Raw genomic sequence first — 23,320 nt, forward strand, 5'->3', positions numbered from 1 at the left:
TGCTTAAGTAAATTCTTCACCCTCAACCTTTTTGAGATGTCATTCAAACCCTTACATTCCATGAAAGTAACTTCAAATTCTCAATTCTGATCTCACCCTCCCACTGTTGTTTGTTCTTCTTTTAGAACTCCCAACCTCGTTGTTAACATTAGTAATCAAATTCTTCAACTCACAATGCCCTCTAGTTTCTGAACTACCTTTTATTTTCTTTGGAGTAAAACCTTCAAGATCATTTTCCACATTAACTTCCATAGCACTCATCAACTCCATGATAGCCTCCTCAAAACCGTCGGTCCTCACACCCATATATTTCCCAAACCCATTAAATCTTTTCATCACCCAGCTAGATTGTTGTTGCTGTTGTGATCTGCTTTCATCATCATTAAAGAAAAAATCTTCCCTCTCACTAGCTGCTGGTATCTAACACCATTAATGGCTTCACCCAAATTGGTTCCTCCCCATCAAGCCCAGTCAAAGCGAACTCAGAATATGGGCCAGCCGTAACATTCTCACCTAGACTTGGAATTAATGAATTGTTATTAGTGTCATAAGCTCTGCCCTCCCCCATGTCATACCAGCCCTCACCAGAGTTTGGTGTCTCTTCCTCCTCTACCAAAGCTTTTTCCTTCTCAAAATTATCCCGATCATCACTCGGTGATATATGGAACCTGATGAAGATGATAGCCCTTTGCAAGAATTTAAAGGGAGAATAAGTTGCCTACCTTTGCTAAATTGCAACATCCAGTTACTAGAGTCGCCGGAGATGTGATGGACAGCAGCTGCGGTGGATGGGTGAAGGTGACAAAGCCCCGATGTGATCGGCTCAATGAGACTATCGCCTTTTGTGTTTGGTGATTCTGTGTGGGAAGAGGGCTGTCCTTTGCAGAGAACTAAATCTCGCATTTGAGGCTCCAAAGGAACGGTGATATTAGTTTCTAACCGATCAGGCTTTGTTGTTGGGCCTGTTGAGTGCTGCTGCTTCTCCTTTGGTCTCCAAAATTTTTTAGATGCTTGGCCCACGGTAGGAAATTTAGGGACAACTCCTCCACGTCAGCCCATTTCACCACATATTTCCCATTCGGCCCCATTTTAAAAATAAAACGCACATTTAATTCTGGGTGATCTTTGACTTGTGATGTATCCCTATTATCTCGCTCCACACTTTTAGCGGTTTACTTCCTAGTAGCCGTTGGCGTAAAGGCAGTATTAATTACTACATTTTTGAAAAACCGTGAATCACACGATTTGACCATCATATTGCCCTCCTCTTCTCCTTTTGTAACACTATCAAGGATGGCTGTGTGGATTGTGTTTGTGGTGGTGTCTTATTGTTATGCAGCTTCTAGGGTGGGCTTTGGTGCAACATTTGGGTTGGTGTGGCTGTGTGGGTGGTGTTTAGGGTGTTGCTACCATGGATAATGATTTAGAGGGGTTTCATCGTCGTGGGTTGGGTGTATGGTGGATGATAGTGATTGATAGATTTTATGATAGGATTTTGGGTGGGTTGGGTGTATGGTGGATGTAGTATTGATAGATCCTTGGCGGTGTCTCATCTCCTCTTTGCGGATGACACCCTAGTTTTTTGTGATGCTGATCTAGATCAGATTTTGATTCTACTTATGATTCTTATTTGGTTTGAGGTGGTGTTTGGTTTAAAGATAAATTTGGGCAAGTCAGAATTGGTTCCTATTGGAATGGTGCATAATATTGACTTATTGTTGACTGTCCTTGCCTGCAAGCAAGGTACTCTTCCAATGAAGTATTTGGGTCTTCATTTGGGTGCTAAATTCGAGGATAAGACAACATGGAACCCGATTATAGAGAAGATGGAAAGGAGATTAGCGGGATTGAAACATTTGTACTTATCCAAGGGAGGTAGAGTCATTTTAATCAAAAGCACTCTATCTAATTTACCCACTTATTTTCTATCTCTTTTCCCTATACCTGTTGCTGTGGCTAACCGAATTGAGAAACTTTAGCGGAATTTCTTATGGGGTGGCATTAGTGATGAACTTAAATTTCATATGGTTAAATGGGCTATTGTTTGTTCCCCCATTTCATCTAGAAGGTAAGACTTTTTAATGAAGCTTTGCTTGGGAAGTGGCTATGGAGATTTGGGATTGAAAAGGATGCTCTTTGGAGGCAAGTGATAGAGGTGAAATATGGATATGTACCCGCGGGGGGGGGGGGGGGGGGGGGGGGGAGGGGGGGGGCGCATTGGTGTACTAGATCTGTTAATGGTCCATATGGTGTTGGTTTATGGAAAAATATCAGTTGGGGATGGCCTTCTTTTTCTCGCCATATTTTGTATGATATTGGTGACGGGTCTAGGGTGAAGTTTTGGCAAGACTGTTGGTGTGGTGAGACATCCTTTGCAATTAGTTATCCTGAGTTATTTAGATTTTGCAGGGATAAGGAGGCTAGTCTAGTATGGCTGCGCTTATGAAGTACACCAATGGCCTCCTCACTTGGGATGTCAGTTTAGGGGTGTGCATGCTCGGGAATTAGAGGCTATGTCAAGTTTTTTGGATACCATATATGGTTCTTCAATAAGGGGGTTTGGTGAGAATAAGATGTGTTGGAAACCTAGTAGAGATAAGGGGTTTAAGGTTAATGATTATTATAGAATTTTAGTGGGCTCTACTAACTTTTGTTTTCCTTGGAAAAGTATTTGGAAACAAAAGATTCTTTCTTGAGTAGCTTTCTTTGTTTGGACTGCTGCTTTAAGGAAATGCTTGACAATTGACAATTTACGAAAAAGGAAGGTTTTGATATTGGATTGGTGTTACATGTGCAATTGTAATGGTGAATCAGTTGACCATCTCTTTCTTCATTGCCCGGTTGCTATGGATCTGTGAACTATGGTTTTGGGTTTGTTTGGAGTAAGGTGGGTTATGCCGCAATCCGTTTTGGGGCTCTTAGCGTGTTGGCAAGGCAGGTTTGGTTGTTATCGAAATGGTTATATTTGGTTAATTGTACCCCGTTGCTTAATGTGGTGTCTTTGGAGGAAGAGAAATAATAGGTGTTTTGAGGATATTGAGAGATCCATACCAGACCTCAAGTTATTTTTCTTTAGAACTTTATTGGATTGGTTGGTTGCTCTGCAAAACCAATCTTTCCCTTCTTTTTTTTATTTCCTTGATTCTTGTACTTGATTTGTTGACCCCTTTTACACTCCCTGTGTACTAGGGTGCTCCTTTTTTGATATTAATAAAACTTATTACTTATTTTAAAAAAAAGTATTGATAGATTTTATGAGAGGATTTCAACTGAACTGTCTACCAATTTGAAGGCGGAGGTTGGTCAGAAACTTAATATTTTTCATTTAGAATCAGGTTGAGAGGTGGTTTACCCTGATGCAGGACAAATCAGAACTTTGTAACATGAAAATTAAACAACAGGATATATAGGGATAGATGACCTAGGAGCAGCACCTAGGCTTGCTTGGAGTCAGCATCAAGTAAAGGAGAAACAGTAGAAGTTAGCTCCTTGGGTTGGCTGTAGTCAGCAGCAACCATGGAGAAAACTTCAATAGAAACTTTACTCATCAAAATAATCTCTCTTTAATAGGAGTACAGTACTTAGCTTATGTAGGAGTACTATCCCTATTTCTAATTGCTATAGAAAACCTACTTATTGAATTATAAAAATAACCCTAACCTAAATAAAAATACTAATAAAACTAATTAATGTTGACATGTAACAGACACGAATAAATAGCTGTTGATGTAACTAATCCTTTAGTTGCTATGCTATATGGGAATCACTACAGATTTTCACATGACGGACTCTTTCATTTTTTCTTCCTTCCACAAATATTCAATGTGAGGAAGGACTCTTCAATGACAAGAGAAAATGATGAATAAAAAAAAGAGTTTTAAATGTTGAAAATCTTTAAGGGATTTGGAAAACTACGAAATATTTTACTAACTTAAGTGGTATCTTATCCTCTCTTAAAAATGGGGATGAAGGGTCAAGTCGTAGGATAAATTCCCATGGGTGCATGTTCATGTGTCCCTTTGTATACAGCCAGTGTACTTGGGTGACTCTTTTTCTTTGATTTTTAATTATTTACTTATAATAAAAAAAATACCCATCGGGCATATGAGTAATCTATGTGTTGAAGAATAAATTGTTGTAGTAGCATATAAAGTCTCTATATAATGGTGGTTAGCTACTTCTTATTAATAAAGTAGGTGGGGTAAGGCAATCTATTAAAGGTTGTTTTTGGTAATTTTATTGGTGGAATACATTCTCACAGAATGCGTTTGAACAAAATGCATTATGATAGAATGCATCCATTTGAAAATTGCGTTTGGAATGATGCTGAAAAATCTAGTGAAAGGTTATTATGTTGAATAAATTTTAGTGTGGTTATGAATTCTTGTAGAATACCTTTTTTTTTTTTCCCAATAACAGGTAAATATTGTTGGATGGGTTACTTCATTTTTTAAAATAAATATTAAATTTTACATCCTAATACATATAAAAAGTCCAAAGGTAATTACATTAGTTTTATATATTTAAATACAATTACCATTAGTATAAATTACCTCTCCCAAACCCCACAAAAAAATGGGAGTTTTGTGCACTAGCTAAGACTTTTTTATAATAACACAAAAATAAATAATTCTATAATCCTCATTTACACTCCCTTATGAGCTAGTGGAGATGATGTACGTGCTTCATGTGTGTGTCATGTGTGTGTGAGCAGTGCGATGCTGCACATTTCTTGCGACTACTGGTTGTCCTGTGACCCAAATGAAATCATTCTTGTGATTTGTACAACCATCACCAAAAAATAAATATTTAAAAATTAATAATAAAAAAATTTCCGAGATTGGGCAGATAGTACCAATCATAATAATTAACAAAATCTATCATACCAAACACAATGGACACTGACAAAACCTTCTACCATGGTTTTTCCCCAGTTCTGGCCATGTAAAATATCATGTGTCCATGTCCACACACATAATTGTGCCTTAACCATACCTACCCGTGGGCATGGGGATGCCCCTGTGTGATTGCTTTCTCTTCCATCTTTGTTTCCAACTTAGTGGGTTGATCATCCATAAGGAGGAGACTGGAGAGGCCTTTATGTAATAGTGTTGATCACCAAATGCCTAATCAAGGTAAAGAAGTTCTATGGACCAGCTGGGTAGCACCAACCATATTCATGGTTCAAAATACCTAACTATCAATAGCAGTTTCCTGGCTGAAACTTAATTGTAACGAAAAGCAGGGTGTTTTGATGGATCATTGGAAAGAAAGATGATCATGAGTAGATTCTTTAGAAGGCATATAGCTCAAATTAAGGAGACAATGGAAATTGTTTAATATAATTTGATTATTTGGACAGAGACCAACCCATGACCTTGCTTCAGCATCTTGTTTATGTTGGGAGGTGGTCACTTAGTCCCAAAATAAAATTATTTAAAATGACCATTTTAAGAAGGGGCCTGTTATCAGGAATTAGTGTAAAACACCTTGTCATGCATGTTATGCAGATAATTTAGGAAACAATGTTCGAGCAATGTCATTGATCCACTCTGCAAATTTAGCTCCAAAAAAGCTTTTCTTTAATTAAAGATCATTGTGAAATCATAATGGTACAAACTGAAGTTTAAATTACCATTTGTTGGACTGAAGCAAAGCTCCTTGTTTGAGTTACTTTGCTGAAGGTGCAACCATCATTGTGAAAATTAATGATGGCTGTTGATGAAAATCATGCCTACCATTAGGGTTTTTTTTGTGTTTTTTGGTATTGATTATCCAGTAACGGATGACATAGTTTGGTGGTTATAACGCTGTTTCTCATAAATTATTACAGGCAATTCAAATGAAAATTACAAAGTGAATGACTTGAATGTTCAAGCTGATGCTTCAGGAGATGATGAGGATGATATAGACTGGGAGGAAGGTTAAAGAGCACAGCTTTTCTCTCCTTGTAGATGGATTAGCATGACTTCCTTTTACCCGTACAGTTTTTGGGAAATTGAAGCTGTGATCAGTGCAAATGTTTCTTCTAACTTGGCACTTTTCTGAATGTTGTTATCTTATAGCCATATGTTATGTTTACCCTCAATTCATGAAATACAATGTGTTCTCAATCTTGATCTTGGTCTTCTTGCAATGCCTTTTATTAATGCGGATGGAGTCTGCGCTAAGCACCAAAGAATGCATGGCATTGTTATAAATTATGATTCAATGGATGTAATACTCGTATTTTTGTTTTGTTTTTGCCAGTAATGGCATGTTTTGTGTAGACAACTGTAGAAAAAAGCAGCGGTAATTAATAAGCGTAAGTTTTTTTTCAAGATCATCTTCATCCTGTGTGTTCTACACTTATATGGGTAGGCGTTCTGTATTCACTTTTTTTTTTTTAAAAAGAAAGTATTAACTCTATTCAGTTATGCATTTTTTAAGCATTTCCGGAACTTTATAAATTTTCAAAACTCACTTTCCCATGATTAGTTTATGGAAAATTCTGTATATGTTACAAAGTGAGTCTTATTGTATGGATTTTGAGTAGAGGCAGGTTGATCAAAACCCAAATCTTGTCTATGTAAATATGCATTCAAGTAATTTTTTTTTTTTTTTTTGATAAGCTGCATTCAAATTATGTATGAAAGCTTTGTTGTCATGTCCCATGTCATTTATGGTCCCTGATGTTGCGCACTTAACTTGGACTAAACCTTAAATTGCTTGAGGCTTTAAATTGAAGGATAACCCAATGGTTGCAATTTTCCTTTTCTTTCTCGTGGGGGGTCCAGATTTGATATCATAGTTCGGTGTTCTTGGTTTGATATCAGTCACTAATAAACCCCAAACAAAGTCACTGTTTCAGTCAATCAAATCAAAGACCTCTCCATAGGAAACGAGCTTTAAATTAATTAAGTGATTAGCATTCAAAAAAAAGCATGTGCACCCCGAAAAGCCACGCTAGTCACATTTGGTGGGGTGTGTTTGTAGTTTAGTGGTTGACTTATTAAACCTTTAAACAAAGTTGGTAATCATCGTTTTCCCCTATTAGAGGACGGCCAACCACTCTTTGAAAATTTATGGATCATAAGGGTTCCCACGTTAAGATGTTTAAAAATCAAATGGTCAAATTTGATCTAATCAGGATTAGCATTGAAACGGTAAAGGTAAACCTATCTTTCCAATATTGTCTACCCGACAAGAGCCTCTCATTTTGCAAAATCCCATTCAAAGTCCTTTTCCACTTCCGAAAGACATGCACACGGAGAGAGAGAGAGAGAGAGAGAGATGGGGTCGTAGGAGTTAAGTTCAACAACCTAGCTTTTGGAGGTAGTGTTAGCACACACAACCATGATGGATCTTTGTTCTAAGCGGGTATATTTATGTATTAGTTGTGCTGCTTAATGTCAATCAAATGTAGTTCCAGCACTGTATTTGAGAAGAAAAAAAAATAGAAGCTTCGTTTGGTTGGCGATAAAAAAAAAAAAAAAAAAAGTTTTTCCTTATATGTTATTTGTATAAATTTACTTTCATGCCTTTATTACATAAAAAGGACAAAGTTTAGCTACAAAATTAGTTGTAGCCTTAGGCAACAAACTCACTTAATAAAATAAATATTACTGCATATTTTGAAAATCTAACCGTTGAATTACATGTTCTTTACGCTCTTAATGTACATGTCAATTTTTGTGTCAATCGGATATCATTTACTATATAATCTATAATCTTATATTTTATGCATAATTTTAAATTACAAAAACTTGCAATTTAAAAATTTATTGATGACATAGTTATTGATCTTTAATTTTCTTGAAATTTTGCAAACATGAAGGATATAAGAAGAAGATGCAATCCAATGGTGGATTTGTTAAAACTTACCTCCAATAAAAAGATATTGAATGAGTTTGTAGCTTAAGGCTACAATTGATTTTGTAACTAAACTTTGTCAAAAAAAAAAAAGTTTATAAGGAAAAATGAACATTAATATAAAAAAAAGGCTAAAATGCAAATTGCACAATTTGTCTAAAATTGATTTCAATATTTTAACTTTACTTTCATTCAATTGAGTTCTCTAAGTTTCTTTAAGACATTTTCCCCTCTTCTCGTGTGTGTGTGTTAAAAATACTTAGTATTTTAAAAAAAGAAAAAAAATTGAGTTCTCTAAATTTCAAATTTATTTAATTTAGACATTTTGTCATTTTTTTTTTAAATTTCCATTAAAATAAAATTATTTTTCACATGAAAAAAATCTATAAAATTAATAAAAATATTTTATAGATTTTTTATGTGAGAATTTTTTTTTTCATTAGTTAATTGCATACTTAACATCATTTTTTTTTTAATGGAATTGGACATAAGGCCTGAATTGAATAATTTTGAAACTTAGAGCACTCAATTGAATGAAAGTAAAATTAGAGACTAAAATGAATTTTAGTCAAATTTAAAGGGTGAAATTTGCATTTTAGCCACACAAAAAAAAAAAAAAAAAAAAAAAAAAAAAAAAAAAAAACGCAAAAAAAGAGAGGAAATTAATGTGGAGGGAGGAGAGGGGAAGATGGGTAAATTCCTATTTAAGACATCTTTCTTCCTAATTTTCTCCTCAATTTGGAGAAAAAATAAAATACGCTAAAGTGGTGGACCTGAAATGTTTTGGTTTACATGCTCCTATTTTTTCACCCAATAACGCTATTCAATAACCCCATGATTTTCCCCCACTCCTTTCCCATTTCCAAAATCGCCCCAACCAAATGGGGCTGAAAAGTATTAGTATATAAAACTTAATTATGATCACGGGCATATGGTATTTAAATTTTAAATTTATGAGATCTGTGAAAGTAGTCCATTCTTAACCTCTAGCCGACAAAAGATAAACATATATAAAAAAAAAGTCATCTTATTTTAACTTATTAAAATCATTTAAAGTACAGCATTCAAAAATACTATTACACAACTTATTTTTTTCAAATAAAGGAGCAGAGTTTGTGTGCAAATCCTGACGTAAACCAAAAGAAACAGAAAAAGTAAATCAGTAGATAAAAACAAAAACAAAATAAAAAAATGCAACAAAACAAAAGAGAAGGTTTGAGTCTAATTGAAGGAATTGTTTCCTCCCATGCAAGCTTTAGCTTGTTCCAACATACTTATAAGCGTGTGCATTTACATTTTATATATTTCCACGCAATTGTTTATTGAAACACATTCAAGGCCATTGTTCCTATGAATTGCTTTGTGACACTAGGGTCAAACTCCTCACATATTCATTATGCTACGAAGATAGAGGACAAATCTATTTCCTAATATAATTATAAAAGGTCGGCTAAAACAAAAATACTTTCTTTCTTGATGTATGACTTTTCCTCTTATTTATTTATTTATTTTTATAATTTCATTCTTCCTGTTATATCATGTGAACTCAAAGTTAGACCAGACCGTGTTGAGACCAGAGAATCCTGCCAACTGTTTCATGCATTGACAATTTACCATGTAACGTATGCTTGGATTAATCATGAAATATTAATTTTCAAGGAAAATACATATATAAAAATATAGTAGCCTATGATAGGTGTAATAAACTAATAATTGACAAGTTAGCTTGCATGAGCATGACTAAGAATTTGTAAAATGTCTTCTGTAAATTTCACGCATCTATTTGCTTAATTAATAATTTTCAATTCATACATTTCTCGGACTTTTGTGCCATAATGTTCAATTTTCTTCTGCTGTTTACAATGAAAAAACTGAACCATTTTAGGCTTTGGGTACATCCGATAAAATTGGAACGATACAAAGAGTCAGGTAATCAACGATTTAAGTACTATCAGTTCTTATTTCAATTAAGTTCACTATAATAGTGGGTTTTAGTTAGTTCAACTGATAAAGTCTCTGATGGTTGAATAAGAGATTTAGGGTTTAATCCTCCGCCTACACCAAAAACTGATTGGTGTCTTGGTTTGATAATAAAGAGCTATCATCAGGAGTGGATGCGACAGGTGGAAACTCTCTAAAAAAAATAAGTTCACTATGATAGACATTACGGAACGATCTCGATTCTTAGACATCGAAAAAATTAAATAAAATCTTGTAAATTTTTAATAACAATAATAACAAAGTCTTAATTAGTCACAAAATTATGGGATTGGTTATGAATATCCTCAAAAGAATAATCGAATTATGTGTATTATTCTCCATCATTCTATCATATCTAAAATTTTACTTTTTATCATCTTCTTAATTACTACTAGTGTTATTTTAGGTCTTTCTATTCATTTTATTCCTTTGACTTCAATCAAATCACTCTTTTTTTACTAGTGCATTAATCGCTCTATTTTGCATATGGCCAATCCATCTCAAGCAATTTCCTCTCGTTTTTTTTTATCAATGGGGAGCCATTCACATCTTGAATTGAATCTCTTCATTTCATATCCTATCTTTCATTGTATTTCTGCTTATCGATCTATCTTTATATTATTTTTTAACAATGCTCAGCTTATGAACATATTGTTTATTAATAGACCAACATTCAATACCATTACCATATAGCATGATTGGTCTATACGTAGTAGTTTTGTACAAATTTTCTTTTTAGCTTAATACATATTTTGACTAGACAATATTCTTAATACACATTTTCACTTCATTCACCTTGCTTTTATAATATGATGTTCTTTGATTATAGGATCAATTTATGAAAAGTGACTAAACATTATATTGATTGTCAACCTATCACAACCTCCTCCTTTGTCCAAGATTGGAACTGGCTTTGAACAAAAAAGATCTTCCAAATTTTTAAAAATTAAAAAACTAGGAACATTGATGAAAGTTCACATGTTGATAATAACCCCTAAACTACAAATCTTTTAACTTTTAAATTTTTATTTATAAATGAAAAATTACTCCACCTGCATATAGGTAAAGATATTAATGGAGGCGAGAATATTGAGTTCAAATTGAGTTGAAACATCTATTGTTTTTTGTGTCACTGTGATTGTGCAGATTGAATTGGATAATTGTGTTGTACAGATGAATGTTCACTAGATTGAATTGAGCAATTAAGTGATTAGGGAGAACATTTATTGTAACTTGACTAGTTCTTTTAGGGTATATCACAAATATTGCTAACTTTTCATGGTATGTGGATTAGATTGGGTAAGTGTATTTACCAAGTCTAACTAGGCTATATTTGGCATGTCTCTATTTTTAATGTTCATGTTGTGAGAAAAATCAAATCGTGGATGGGATATGTGTTAGCCTTAAATTAAATATTTTCTTATAGTCATTATAAACACGTCAAATGGCACGACAGGTAAACTACACTTGGAAGTGATGTGCCAACATACATGGCAGTTCTCATAAACAGCCATTAGCCATTAGCCCATGAAAAGTGCATGCAAAAAGAATGTAGTTTCAAGGCAGCTTTATGCAATTAAAAGCTACCATATGATGACGCAACAAGTGCCATTCGAGCCCTAGTAAAGAGAGACACTTGAAAAAACTAATTGATAATAACCACGAACATTAAAGAGAGAAAGGCACATGGAAGGAACAACTATCAGAATCAGCTTAGCCTTAAGTATACATAGAAGGCTTGTTTACAAGGAAGGACACCACTTAATAATGACAAACCTGCATATACATAAATCATATTTTTGTAAAATTTAGTTCCTTAGGGGATTCTTTCAAAGTTCATAGGGTTTAAGAAGGTGTTCATGCTTGTAAGAATGAATATACATATTGGTAATCTTTTTACTCAGATTAATCTTGTTTATTGAAGATTAATTCAAGATCTCCGTTGTTATTCTCATTTTATTTGAAATATGTTTACTTCGAATCATTTTGATGTTAGTGTGATAATCTAGGCTTTGATCTATTCACCACAAACCTTCGAATCATTAATTGTTGTTAGACTTTGATTTGATTTGTTAGCCATCTAATTCATTTCAGCGAGATCCAAAGGAATTAGAAATGACTTATAATTCAGTTTATAATTAAATTAGCATTTCCTTTATTTGCTTTCATCATTTTTCATTGTTACTTGCATTTTCTACAAAAAATTCCTCATAATTAAGGCTTCTGAATTCCATCCCTAATCTACAAAGTCAGATCATCCACCGAACGAATACAAATCCTCTATACTAATTTTTGTGTCTCACCTTATTTTCTACCAATTATAACTTACCATACATTTATTTTGACTTTCCTTATAAAATAACGAATGTTAAAAAAGAAAAAAATCAAATACATGACATACCATAATTGATGGAACACAAAAACATAAGATTTGCATTCCCATCAGACTACCACTTCAAAGATTGAAATAAGGCATTGAGCCATTTGCAATTAATACATTTAGTGAGCACACTTAGAAAATATAAATTCTAATCAAAGAAAATGGTTGGGATTGAGATAGAAAAGAAACAAATTAGAAAACAAAAAGGCTAAAATACAAAGTGTACCCTCTAAAGTTTGATTGAAATTTATTTCAGTCCTCTAATTTTACTTTTGTTCAATTAAGTCTTTTAAGTTTTAAATTTATTCAATTCAAGCATTTTGTCCAATTTCGTTAGAAAAATTGCCGTTAAGTATGCAATTAACTAATGAAATAAGGTTTTTTGAAAAAAAAAAAAAAATTCTTACATAAAAGACTCAATTGAATTAAAATAAAGTTAGAGAATTGAAATGAATTTCGGCTAAATTTAGAAAAAGCAATTTGTATTTTTGCTGAACAAAAATTATAACTACAGATTTATAATGCTCCAATTTCCCCTTAGTTGATTTTTTGGGTCTGATTTGGTTGCTTACCTTTTTGGAATCACATATATAATATTATGGCGTCACCTCTACACTGCCTCATCTATATTAATTTTCTTTGTTCTGGTCATTCCAATATATAATTCAAGGTTTGACAATCTGCCTTTAATGGCCCTCTGTTCCTTGAACGCTAAGGAAGTTTCATTGGAAGTAGAATGCTCGACAATTCTGCCCCCTCTCCGCATCAACTGGACCTTACAAAACTCTCTCTCTCTCTCTCTCTCTCTCTCTCATATAATAAAATACCCTAAAATTTTTACCAGAGTCTCATGGAAGCAAACACTCTCCCATGTCAACTTTCTGCAACATTTCTTATGCTAGCCTAGTTGCTCATTCAAGCTGTCATCATAGCTTCCAAAACCTCCTTACTTCCTCTAAAATCCCTATCTCTCTCATAATTCACATATTCTCTCTCTCCATGCACTCCCTTCCTTCTCTTCCATTCTCTCCCCCACCATGGCTTTAAAGCTAAATTCTCGTCTCTTTACTCTCATTCTTCGGCTCTCTCTTTTCCTGTTATTCTTTCATGGCATGTGGCTCACTTTCAATACCAAGAATAATAGAAGCATCCACAACAACCAAATACCTCTCTCTCATCAAACTACTACTTTGAGTAACAGGAAAGTATTGATTAGCAAAATCAACTTCTCCCAGTTCCTCCAGCACCAGCACCAGCAGCGGCATCACGTGGCTGCGCCGCCTGAATCAGCTGGAACAGAGATCGACCCACGTTATGGTGCTGAAAAGCGCCTTGTCCCAACTGGTCCAAACCCTTTGCACCATTAAGGTTTTTTCTCATATATATGCTTGACGTTGTTGTAATATTCTTCTTCATTCTTCCAAAAAGAAAAAGGAAAAATCTGCTAAGAATTATTACATTATTACTTGTATTGTATCATTTGTAAGAAAAAAAAAAAAAAAAAATTAAATATATACCTCAAACTAAGAAGTCCTAATTCAGATTTATTCATTCTCCATTTATATGGATAAATGTATTTTTTTTTTTTTTTTTGATGAGGATAAATGTATGTTTTAGTACATATATATGTCTAAATCTAATATGAATGAGTAATTACTTTGTAGTGCTGAGCATATTATAATCAAATATTTAATTCACTATCATCTGTTTAATATATGTATGGAATTGTATTCATTTTATTATATATGAAATACATGATCATTAAATTAAACTTGAGGTTTGATAATACAAAGAGATTTTTTTTGATCAAGTTGAGTTGATCTATTCTGGTATGACTATGAAAGATGCCAGAGTGGCTGTGACGGCACGGCACGTCATGGGAAGCAGAAATTTAGCTACATTGCGAAAGTAGCTAGGAGACATTTTCATATTTTGAAAGTAACTTATTAGAAAAGTAGTATTTCATTGTATACTCACAAGTTTCGAGGCACGGGGTTGACTAAGATGCAATACGATCATTACAGATTGGTTAGGACAATGACTTGATTAAAATATTGTGTACTCTACTACTGTAGGATTGTAGAGAGTTGGAACTTGGAACCATTGGGGTTGAAATATATTGAACATTCATGATTCACCACATTGGATCCTAACTTGGGTTTCTAGTATTCTGACCCAAAATGCTTAACATTTATCCTTCAAGGTCAATTCCATTGGTATGTTTGTTGTAGTAATAATCCTTTTTATTCCTTTTGAGCTTCATGACCATTCAAATTTCAACATAGGGTTGGTATTAGTTTTAAAAAGGGTAAACCACCCCGTTTCTCTCCTAGGACTTTGTTTTGATTTTTAGCTAATCCAATATTGGCACATGGTCCAAGATCGTTAGTGTGAGAATGTCCAATTGCCACTAAAATTTGTTTTGTGGGATTTGGAATTGTGTTTGTGGACTAAAGTTCTGTCACCTGTGTGTTCTATCATGATCTGGTGTGAACTGTTACCCAGCTTTATCATGGTTGACTTTGATAAAATTAGTGGCAACACCACTTGGTCGTGGGGAATTCTCTTTTTTTAGGCCATGATAAAAGTGCATTTTGACAGAGAGCAACATGTTTCAATCCAATTCTCTCTTTAAATCAATGACACAGAATAGATTTTCATTTACATGTTGCACATTATTATATACGCCATTGGTATTCCGTATTCATTCAAAACCAGCGTGTGTGAAATGCCAAGTCAAAGATAGCCTCCCTTCTTCTCCCAAAAAAAAAAAATGCCCTCCCTTTTTCTCCCTTGTGGAAATAAAGCTTATTTATTCGAAAAAAAAAAGGGGAAAAGATTAGAAAAGAAATGCAAAGACACCAACTGGATAAACAATAGTGGCCAGCTATGATTGACAATTAAAAAAAAAATTGAATAAATGTGAATTTATTGGGAAAACACAAAAAGGAAGAGAAATTGGCATTATCGCCTTAAGAACTTACTACAAATGTACACAATCCAGGTTAATATGATCCTAGAGTTTCATATGGATTAAGTGTAAATTTAAACATGTGTATATATACTATTAGGTACCCTCCTCTTACAAGTTGGTTTTCAAGAGTGAGTTCTGCCTATGAGTTTGTAACATTTGGTATTAGAGCTAACCACCACTCTGAATAATCAGGCGTAACTCATTGAGTATAGGATCAAATGAGTTGCAACTTTGTGGTCGGATTTTGGAGGGGGTGACATTTGGGTCAATGTTGGTAGAATGAGCCATCGTGGACGTCGGTTGTGAAGTCATGTCTAGTAATCGGACGTATCTGATTGAGTATGAGATCAAGTGAGCTGTGGTTTTGCGGTCGGATTCTGAAGGGGGTTACTATCGGGTCAGTGTTGCTAAATTGAGCCGTCATGGATGTTGGCTGCGAAGCGTGGTGGAATATATGTTATGATCTTAGAGTCCTACATGAATTAAGTGTAAGTTTAAACATGTGTATATAAGATCTTGGGTATCCTTCCTTTGCAAGCCAATTTTCAATGGTGAGTTCTGCACATAAGTTTGTAACATAGATGAAATAAAGGTGTATGACAAGTGGCATTAGTTTATAACGGATAATTGTGGCAAATTCGGGGATAGACTTTTGGGAAAAGGTACGATGATGTGGCAGTCCAAATAGGATGAAATAAAGTCAGAAACAATGCCCATATTAATGACAAGTGGCATTGGTTTAATCTGTCTTGAAGTAATAGTGAAGAAAGTAGGGTAGTTACCTTGAGGAAATTAAGGATAGTTATCTTGAGCTGAGACCTGCTGGCTACGTGAAGTTCAACATGGAAGCAACATGTGGAAGGTATAATTGGAAATAACGACTAAAGTCTCAATTATAAATAGAGGCTCACTCTACAAGTAAAAGACACCACAAACACACTAGAGTTATTGTGATCATTTCTGAGAACAAATGTACTTAGTTTCTTAGGAGATCTTCTAGTTCTTAATTAGGATTTGCGAATAATCTATGTTTGGTGTTTCCCTTATACTTTGTGAGTAGTTTAATGATTTAATCAAATTTAGTTAAGTTTGATGGAATAATTAATTATTTGTTAGCCCCTGTTTTATTTGAATTAATGATTACTTCGAATTAGTTTGATTTTAGAATAATAAAATTACTTCGGTGACCTATACTTTCATCTGATGTAATTTACTTTGAATTGATTTACTTCGAATTACTCTACTTATAATATTGCACTTTGAATTAGTTTACTTCAAATCAAAGGAATTGAAAATAACTTAGACTTAGGAATTTGAACTAAATGTCTTAGGTATTGTAGTCACTTTAGTTTCTCGTTTTTCCCTGTTGACTTGTGAAAGCTTGAATTTGTGTGAAAACACAAGAGCTAGTTTAGACCCCCAATTAAAAGTTACGGCTCGGTTGTTTTTACTCTAACTTAAACTAAGTGCGGAATAAGAGTAAATGCGAGCAAACAAATAATAAAACTACTCTAAGCCATATTCAACAAATATCAATAATAAATTGAAAGCTAAAAGAGTAAGGAAGAAGGATGCAAACACAAGATAATATTGAGACGTGTTATCGAAGAGGAAACCGAAGAACTCGACAAAAAACCTCTCTGCCGCCCTCCAAGCAGTAAATCAATGTACTAGAGAATAAGTTGGAGTACACGAATAACAAAAGACCCTCCAAGCCTAGTCAACCCCATGTACTTGAGCCTTCCAAGCTCTTGCTACCAACTGACTTTACGAAGCCTTGTCTTCTATAACTTTCTGGATCACGGAATTCAGCTCAATTGCATCCGCCAAACGATTGGCTTCTTCCAATACTTTCTAGTAGCACCAAAATCTCACTTTACACTTAAATTGGGTGTGGTAAGTGTTTGAGCTATCAACCTCTCAAGGATATGGATATGGAGAGGTAGGAGTAGAAGAAAACCACAAAAGATTGTGTAGATGATTATGGGTATGACAATCTCTAACTCTCAAAGGTAACATCTGAGGTTTTCTCTCTGAAAATTACTCCTTACAATATGTGGGTAATAAGGGTATAAATAGTGTGGGTGAAGACATGGTGGAGCAGATATGCCAAAATAGCAAAACAGAATGTTTCGCGGGAAGGCCTTACCTGCGAATTACTCGTGAAAACTAACTGTCATGACTCTTCGTATTCCAGACTTCTAGTCATGTGCTCTGCACGTGGCTTACTTTGCGGGATAGCTTCTCACGAATCCTCTCGCGAAATCCACTTGGTCTTTAATGAGATCTTGAGTCTTCACACTCTTTCTCACACACAACCTTTACAATAAAATCCCACACCAAATACAAGGTAAACATGATTGAATATAATTACAATTAAATTTGGCACGAAATTAAAGCCAAGACAAAATAGTTGTAAATAACAACTTTACAACTTGCATTACACACACACAAAACCTCTTGATTGAGGCATTTCTCCACCCTGAACCCTAGTTCCTGAAGTCTAATTCATTTTCAAACTAGGTTTTCACCTCAAGCTTCACTTAAAGAAACCCATGAACATTAATATATAAGAGACCAAACTTAATAAAAAATTGGTATCTAATCCAACACATGTAATATTACACACAAAAATCAAGTTTCATACTTATAAGTTTGTTCACAACATATTATTATGTGTAAATTTTTCTTGTTCAATAGTCAAACTTAAACTTAGTCTTGAGTTTGATTTGCCTGAAAAAAAAAAAAAAAAAAAAACTTACATTTACAATCCTAAGCAACTACCATTAGCATTGCAATTAGGAGATTAGAGATGGTGAAAGGCACAATTAACTTGGTTGTTTTCAGACAGTGACAGAGCTATAAATTTTTTTCAACGGGTCAAGCTACATTTATAAATAAATTTTAAAATTTCAAAATAAATAAATATATGTATAATTTATACTTTAAACATGTCTTTACATAATTTATTCTATATATTATTTTATTGTATAAAAGTTAGTTTTTTTGTAATTCAAGAAAAATATTTTCTTTTAACTGGTGTGTAATTATTTCTTAAAATCATATTAATTGCAGTTAATATTCTCTAGGATAAGGTTTGAAACCTATGGTGTCTGCTACAAGATAATTGTTCTTTATCATAAGGTCAAGATATCAATTGATTTCTTTTTTTGTGTAGAAGTAATTTGAACTCAATTCCCTTAATGTCCCTTATTTGAGGGCAAGACACATTCTTTAAATAGTGTATAGTGCTTGTGGGGTGTGGGGGGTAAGGGCTGAGATTCAAGTTTTCAAGAGGGAGCTTTACACACATATACATTTAGATTAAGCTAGAGTAGAATTTCTATTTTGTATATAAAAAAAATCAACGTTCTTTTATTAATTATAATAAAAATACACATTAGTATATAATATAAATTAAATTAAAAAAAAATATGGAGAAAAAATTATTTTATGTTAATGTATCTTGTTTTTATCCGTAAAATACAAATTAAGCTATCCAAAATTTATCCTCAAAACATATTATTTAATATTTTTTTTTAAATGGTAAGAGAAAAAGAGTTGTGTATTAAAAAACTATATTAATAAAAAGTTAATTTCGTAAAAATAAAATTTATTAAGTTGGCAATTTGCTATGAGCAAGGATATCCACTTGATGCAACCAAAGCTTTCACAACCAAACTTTTATTATATTAGTATGTATTTGTATGTGATATCATATGATTTAGGTCAAAAAGATTGTAATTTTTTAAGAAAATATGAATATGGTTCTTTAATATATACCACTAGTCACTAACCTGTGCGATGCACAGAAATTGCACATTTTTCAAATTTTACTTGTCGACCTTTTTTTTTTTTGAGAAATAATTACAACATGTTGCTAATTTCACAACTCGAACTCTTTCCCCCTAGACCCCCTACTTGTCGACTTTAAAGTTGAGCTTAAAGTGTGTTCAAAACTTAATTTCCCAAGCAAAAAAAACTGCTTCTTAATTTATTGAATGATTTCATTCTGTCCATATTTATCTATCTTCTCATTATGCACTATTTAAAGCCTTTAACGGTCCAACCATCCAATTGTGACATCTTAGAATACCCAAATTCCTGTCATAATTCTACTCTACATTGCATAGGTTAGCAAGTAGAGTCGAATGCAAATTTCAATAAATTCGATTCTTATCCATACATAATCACTATGATAATGAGGAAGCTCTTGACATAAATATTCAATTTCTTTGATAGGGCCAATACATATGCGAGGTACCATACAATTTCGCAGTGGACTACCTTTTCCAAAAATAAACCCTAAAACCGTAAATAAAAAGGGATAATGAATTCCAAATCATATGAATCCCAAAAAGCCAATTATTACACAGCCAATTGTAGCAATAAAAGCAGACTAATTTACCAATAAAAATAATCAAACAAAGTAAAGCTCTTAAACTACTATTTCTCTCAAACCCTGAAGTAACAAATCAACTTTTGAGACTCTAATAATTAAGCATGAGATACATCAAAATCTAAAGCATTATTTCCTATCTTGAAACTAAGCTTGAGCATTATAGGTAAAAGTCAGTGGTCGCCTTATCTAAATGATTTATTATCGCTTTTTCCATTTACTGCCTTCTCATTTTTTTCATGGTGTAGGATGATCAGTTCATCCTATTTGAGTCTCATCTTTTCCTCTAAACCTATATGCAAATCAATTTATTTTGTAAAAACTATTCATTGACCCATCATTAACATATTAATAAATCTGGAACTTTTTATTAGCATCAAGCAAGCAACCACAAGCCATATTAGCATTTCTCATTAAGTCCTTAATTTTGTTAAGAACCTGTAGTTCTTGATCAATTGGAGTGATGAAGTGTGTGAATTGTGAATTGTAATGGCTGATTCGAGTTAGCTTGGCCTCCTAAGAAGTGGGGGGAAAGATTAGAGAAGAAGAGAAAGAAAACTTAGATTATTATTCTTCTCATATTCTTTCTTACAATCATTGTAGCCTTTTAAACTAAGCTGCATTTGAAACTGCTTAACTAACTCCTAATCTATCACATGCTCTATAATACATTGAGCACATGCCTAATTAGTCAGGTCATCTATAATAGAATGTGACCTGCCAACAACTACCAAAACATCCTAGGACTTCATATCAATTCCTAGCACAATGCTAACAGCTACCAAGTATCACAATACAGCTAGCACTAAGTACAACAGAAGCATAATGCATATAAGCATGTACAATAACATTAACAACGCACAAACAGCACCAGCTAGCCCTTAGAATAGCAGCAGTCAGTAGTAGCTGCAGCACACAGTAGCAATGTACACAGGTAGTAAGACTAGCAGATTGTAATACTTTTGTCATGATACGGTCCCACTGAGAAAGCATCAAACATGGGCCAAAAAAAACCCAGCAGGATTAATGCTATAGCAATAGATTTTCTAGGTCCTATTCCTTATGCAAAACACTCAAAATTCTAAACCTAACCCAATTTGGACTTGTTTTCACTCTTTAGCCAACGACTTGGCTGGGTTGGGCTTGGAACAAAGTCTGAGATGGGCTGAGGCTGGACCAAACTTGGACTTTCTTATTCTAACCTGTATTTACAATTCCAAAGTCATGAGGGTGTATTCAGGAACGGAGGAGCTGCTACACTTCACAATTGTTGCTGTAAATGGCGCACGTGTGTCGTACCAAAAGGAGTTTGGGTGACTTTGGCTGAGTTGAATCGGACCAGAAGGAGTTTTGAGTCTAATTGTGTAAGTCGGAGTGCGGTGGGAGTTTGAAACTGTTGTGAAGAATAATCGAAGGGTTGAGTTATAAAATTAGAACTTTAAAAAATTAAAAAGTGAAATAACGGTGACATGTAAATTTGTGAGAGCTCTAATATTGTGGCAGACTCTCAAAAGGTCAAAAAATAGTCAAAAGCTTCGGTTTTGTAGTCTACTTAGATAAAAATTATGTAATCCATAACGGACTTGAACGGCCAGTAATTAGATAATAAATATAATACAAAAATGTGACAGCAATACAATATTATCAAAAAAAAAAAAAAAAGGAATTTTATGATGATAAATTTTACCAATAAAAGGGAGATAAATGTGATTGGAATAAAGAGATAAAGATATATGTTATAGTTAATTAAGTTGTATCCATTTATCCAATGACATTTTTTTAAACAAAAATTGAATTTCTTTTTTAGAAGTATTTTACTTGTAGGACTACAATACTAGTGAAAAGTGTAATGTGCATTTCAATTAGTTAGGATATCCATTTGGAAAATTAAAATAAATATTAAAATTTTGAAAATTTTTGTTGGATAGAATTTTAAATTTCTTGAAACTTGGATAAAAGAGTTTACTTTTGAATTTTTGATTCAAGGAAATATATCCAAACAATTAATTTAATAATTAATGAGTGTGCACGGTTTTGGTCATTCACTTAGAAACAATATTTATATGAATAGTTATTACACAACATACAGACATTTGTATAGCACCAAATTCAACACACACATATTACATATATATGATAAGTTTTTGAATAAATATTTTAAAAAAATCCATTAAAGAATTGAATATAGAATCTTTGATTCAATAATAATTTTTAAAAAAATAAAAAATTTTAAACATAAAAAAGGAAAAACAAAAAAGTCTTGTATTAAAAATCATTGGTAAAAAAATTAATAGTAAGTAAAAAAAAAAAAAAAAAAATTAAAAAAATATGTTCTATTTTTAAGATGAATAGCCTAATTTAAGTGTATATATGGGTGAAACTCCCTCTTGGAGTTTTGAACCTTAGCCCTTGCCTCCCACACTCCATAAACACTTATACAAACCATCACTCTAAGGGTGTGCGATGGTAAAATTGATAGTAAGTTAATAGTATTTAAGGGGGTAAAAGGATTAATAGCACCTACATCAAAAATAAAAAAACCAATTGATGTCTTGGCATGATGAGAAAGAATAATTAGATGCCATAAGTTGAAATACTATCCTATCTAAAAAAAACAAATAAAAAAAAATTGAGAAACAAACACACATGCACACAAAGGAGAGAGAAAGTGGTTCTAAAACAAAAATAAAAAAATTTTGATTAGGAAAAAAATTGTGACAATTAGTGTGAGTTTGGTTTCAAATTAAAAAGCTAGCTTATTTTTGCTAGTATTCATGAGCCCTACTGCATTTTTTGGTACTATTCATGAGTCTCACTGTACTATTTCAATTAATTTTTATATTTTCAGCAAACAAATTTCAATTTCAGCAAAATAAGTGGATTCAAAACAGACCCTTAACATTAAAAAAAAAAATAATAATAATAATAAAAGAGGCAAAATGAAGAAGTTGTGTATTACCATAGAATAAAATAAGTAAAGGATGTAAAAATAAAAAAGAAAAGTAAAGTTGATATCAATAATTAGGCTTTTGTGTCTATCTAAAGAATTGATAAAGCAATAGACTAAATTTTGATAAGAACAAGTTGTTGTTTCTATCTAAAAGAATGCTGCAATTTAGTGCAATCATTTGGCTCAATCATGACTTTTAGACCAAATTTTTGTTTTATTATAATATATAATAATTAGTATTATGCCCGTGCAATCGTCTTCACAAGAATAATTATATGTAAATTTAATTGAACATTTCAATAATATAATTAAATTAAGCTTGTGAAGAGATTTTAACTCTTGGGATAGTAATGCTAATCAGAATTGAGGGCATTTTTTATTACGTTTAAATTAAGCTTGTGAAGAGATTTTAACTCTTGGGATAGTAATCATGCTATACAAAATTGAGGGCATTTTTATTACATTTGGATGATGATTTAATGAGAATAAAAATAAAAATTACAAAAAGTTCGAAGGAGGTTTGGCAAGAAAGAAAATATTGATACGATGGTTATTTCTTCTTAATATTATCAAATGACATGGAAATCGTTAAAATTTTTTAATAGATTAAAAAACGGAAAAAAAAATGAAAATAAAGATTTTCTATCCAAAAATTAAAAGAACTGTTTATTAAAAATTAAGTAATGAAATACTATACTATATATATATATATGTATGTATATATATGATAAAGCAGAAGAGGTTTATCTGTCCGTCATACCTGAGTAATTTGATAAATCAGAACTC

At 32.9% G+C, this 23,320-nt stretch overlaps 2 protein-coding genes across 2 annotated transcripts; both read left to right on the top strand.

Annotated features, from left to right (window-relative positions):
* Positions 1-1,293: 1,293 nt before the first annotated feature.
* LOC111996960 (uncharacterized) lies at positions 1,294-5,928 on the top strand. Its single transcript, XM_065781866.1, has 3 exons — positions 1,294-1,370; positions 1,526-1,875; positions 5,834-5,928. Exons 1-3 carry the CDS (start codon positions 1,294-1,296, stop codon positions 5,926-5,928), a joined length of 522 nt encoding a protein of 173 aa, XP_065637938.1.
* Positions 5,929-12,863: 6,935 nt separating this feature from the next.
* On the top strand, positions 12,864-13,692 carry LOC136071049 (CLAVATA3/ESR (CLE)-related protein 12-like). The gene has a single exon (XM_065781879.1). It carries the CDS (start codon positions 13,249-13,251, stop codon positions 13,576-13,578), a length of 330 nt encoding a protein of 109 aa, XP_065637951.1. The 5' UTR covers positions 12,864-13,248; the 3' UTR covers positions 13,579-13,692.
* The last annotated feature ends 9,628 nt before the right edge of the window (positions 13,693-23,320 follow it).

Source organism: Quercus suber, unplaced genomic scaffold (assembly GCF_002906115.3).
Source record: "Quercus suber isolate HL8 unplaced genomic scaffold, Cork oak 2.0 scaffold_281, whole genome shotgun sequence".
Taxonomy (NCBI): Eukaryota; Viridiplantae; Streptophyta; class Magnoliopsida; order Fagales; family Fagaceae; genus Quercus; species Quercus suber.

Coding starts and splice junctions, on each gene's coding strand:
- LOC111996960 (XM_065781866.1), top strand. CDS start 1,294: ATGGCTGTGTGGATTGTGTTTGTGGTGGTGTCTTATTGTTATGCAGCT. Junction 1,371..1,525: donor GGCTTTGGTGCAACATTTGG/GTTGGTGTGGCT, acceptor TGGTGGATGTAG/TATTGATAGATCCTTGGCGG. Junction 1,876..5,833: donor TTTGTACTTATCCAAGGGAG/GTAGAGTCATTT, acceptor AAATTATTACAG/GCAATTCAAATGAAAATTAC.
- LOC136071049 (XM_065781879.1), top strand. CDS start 13,249: ATGGCTTTAAAGCTAAATTCTCGTCTCTTTACTCTCATTCTTCGGCTC.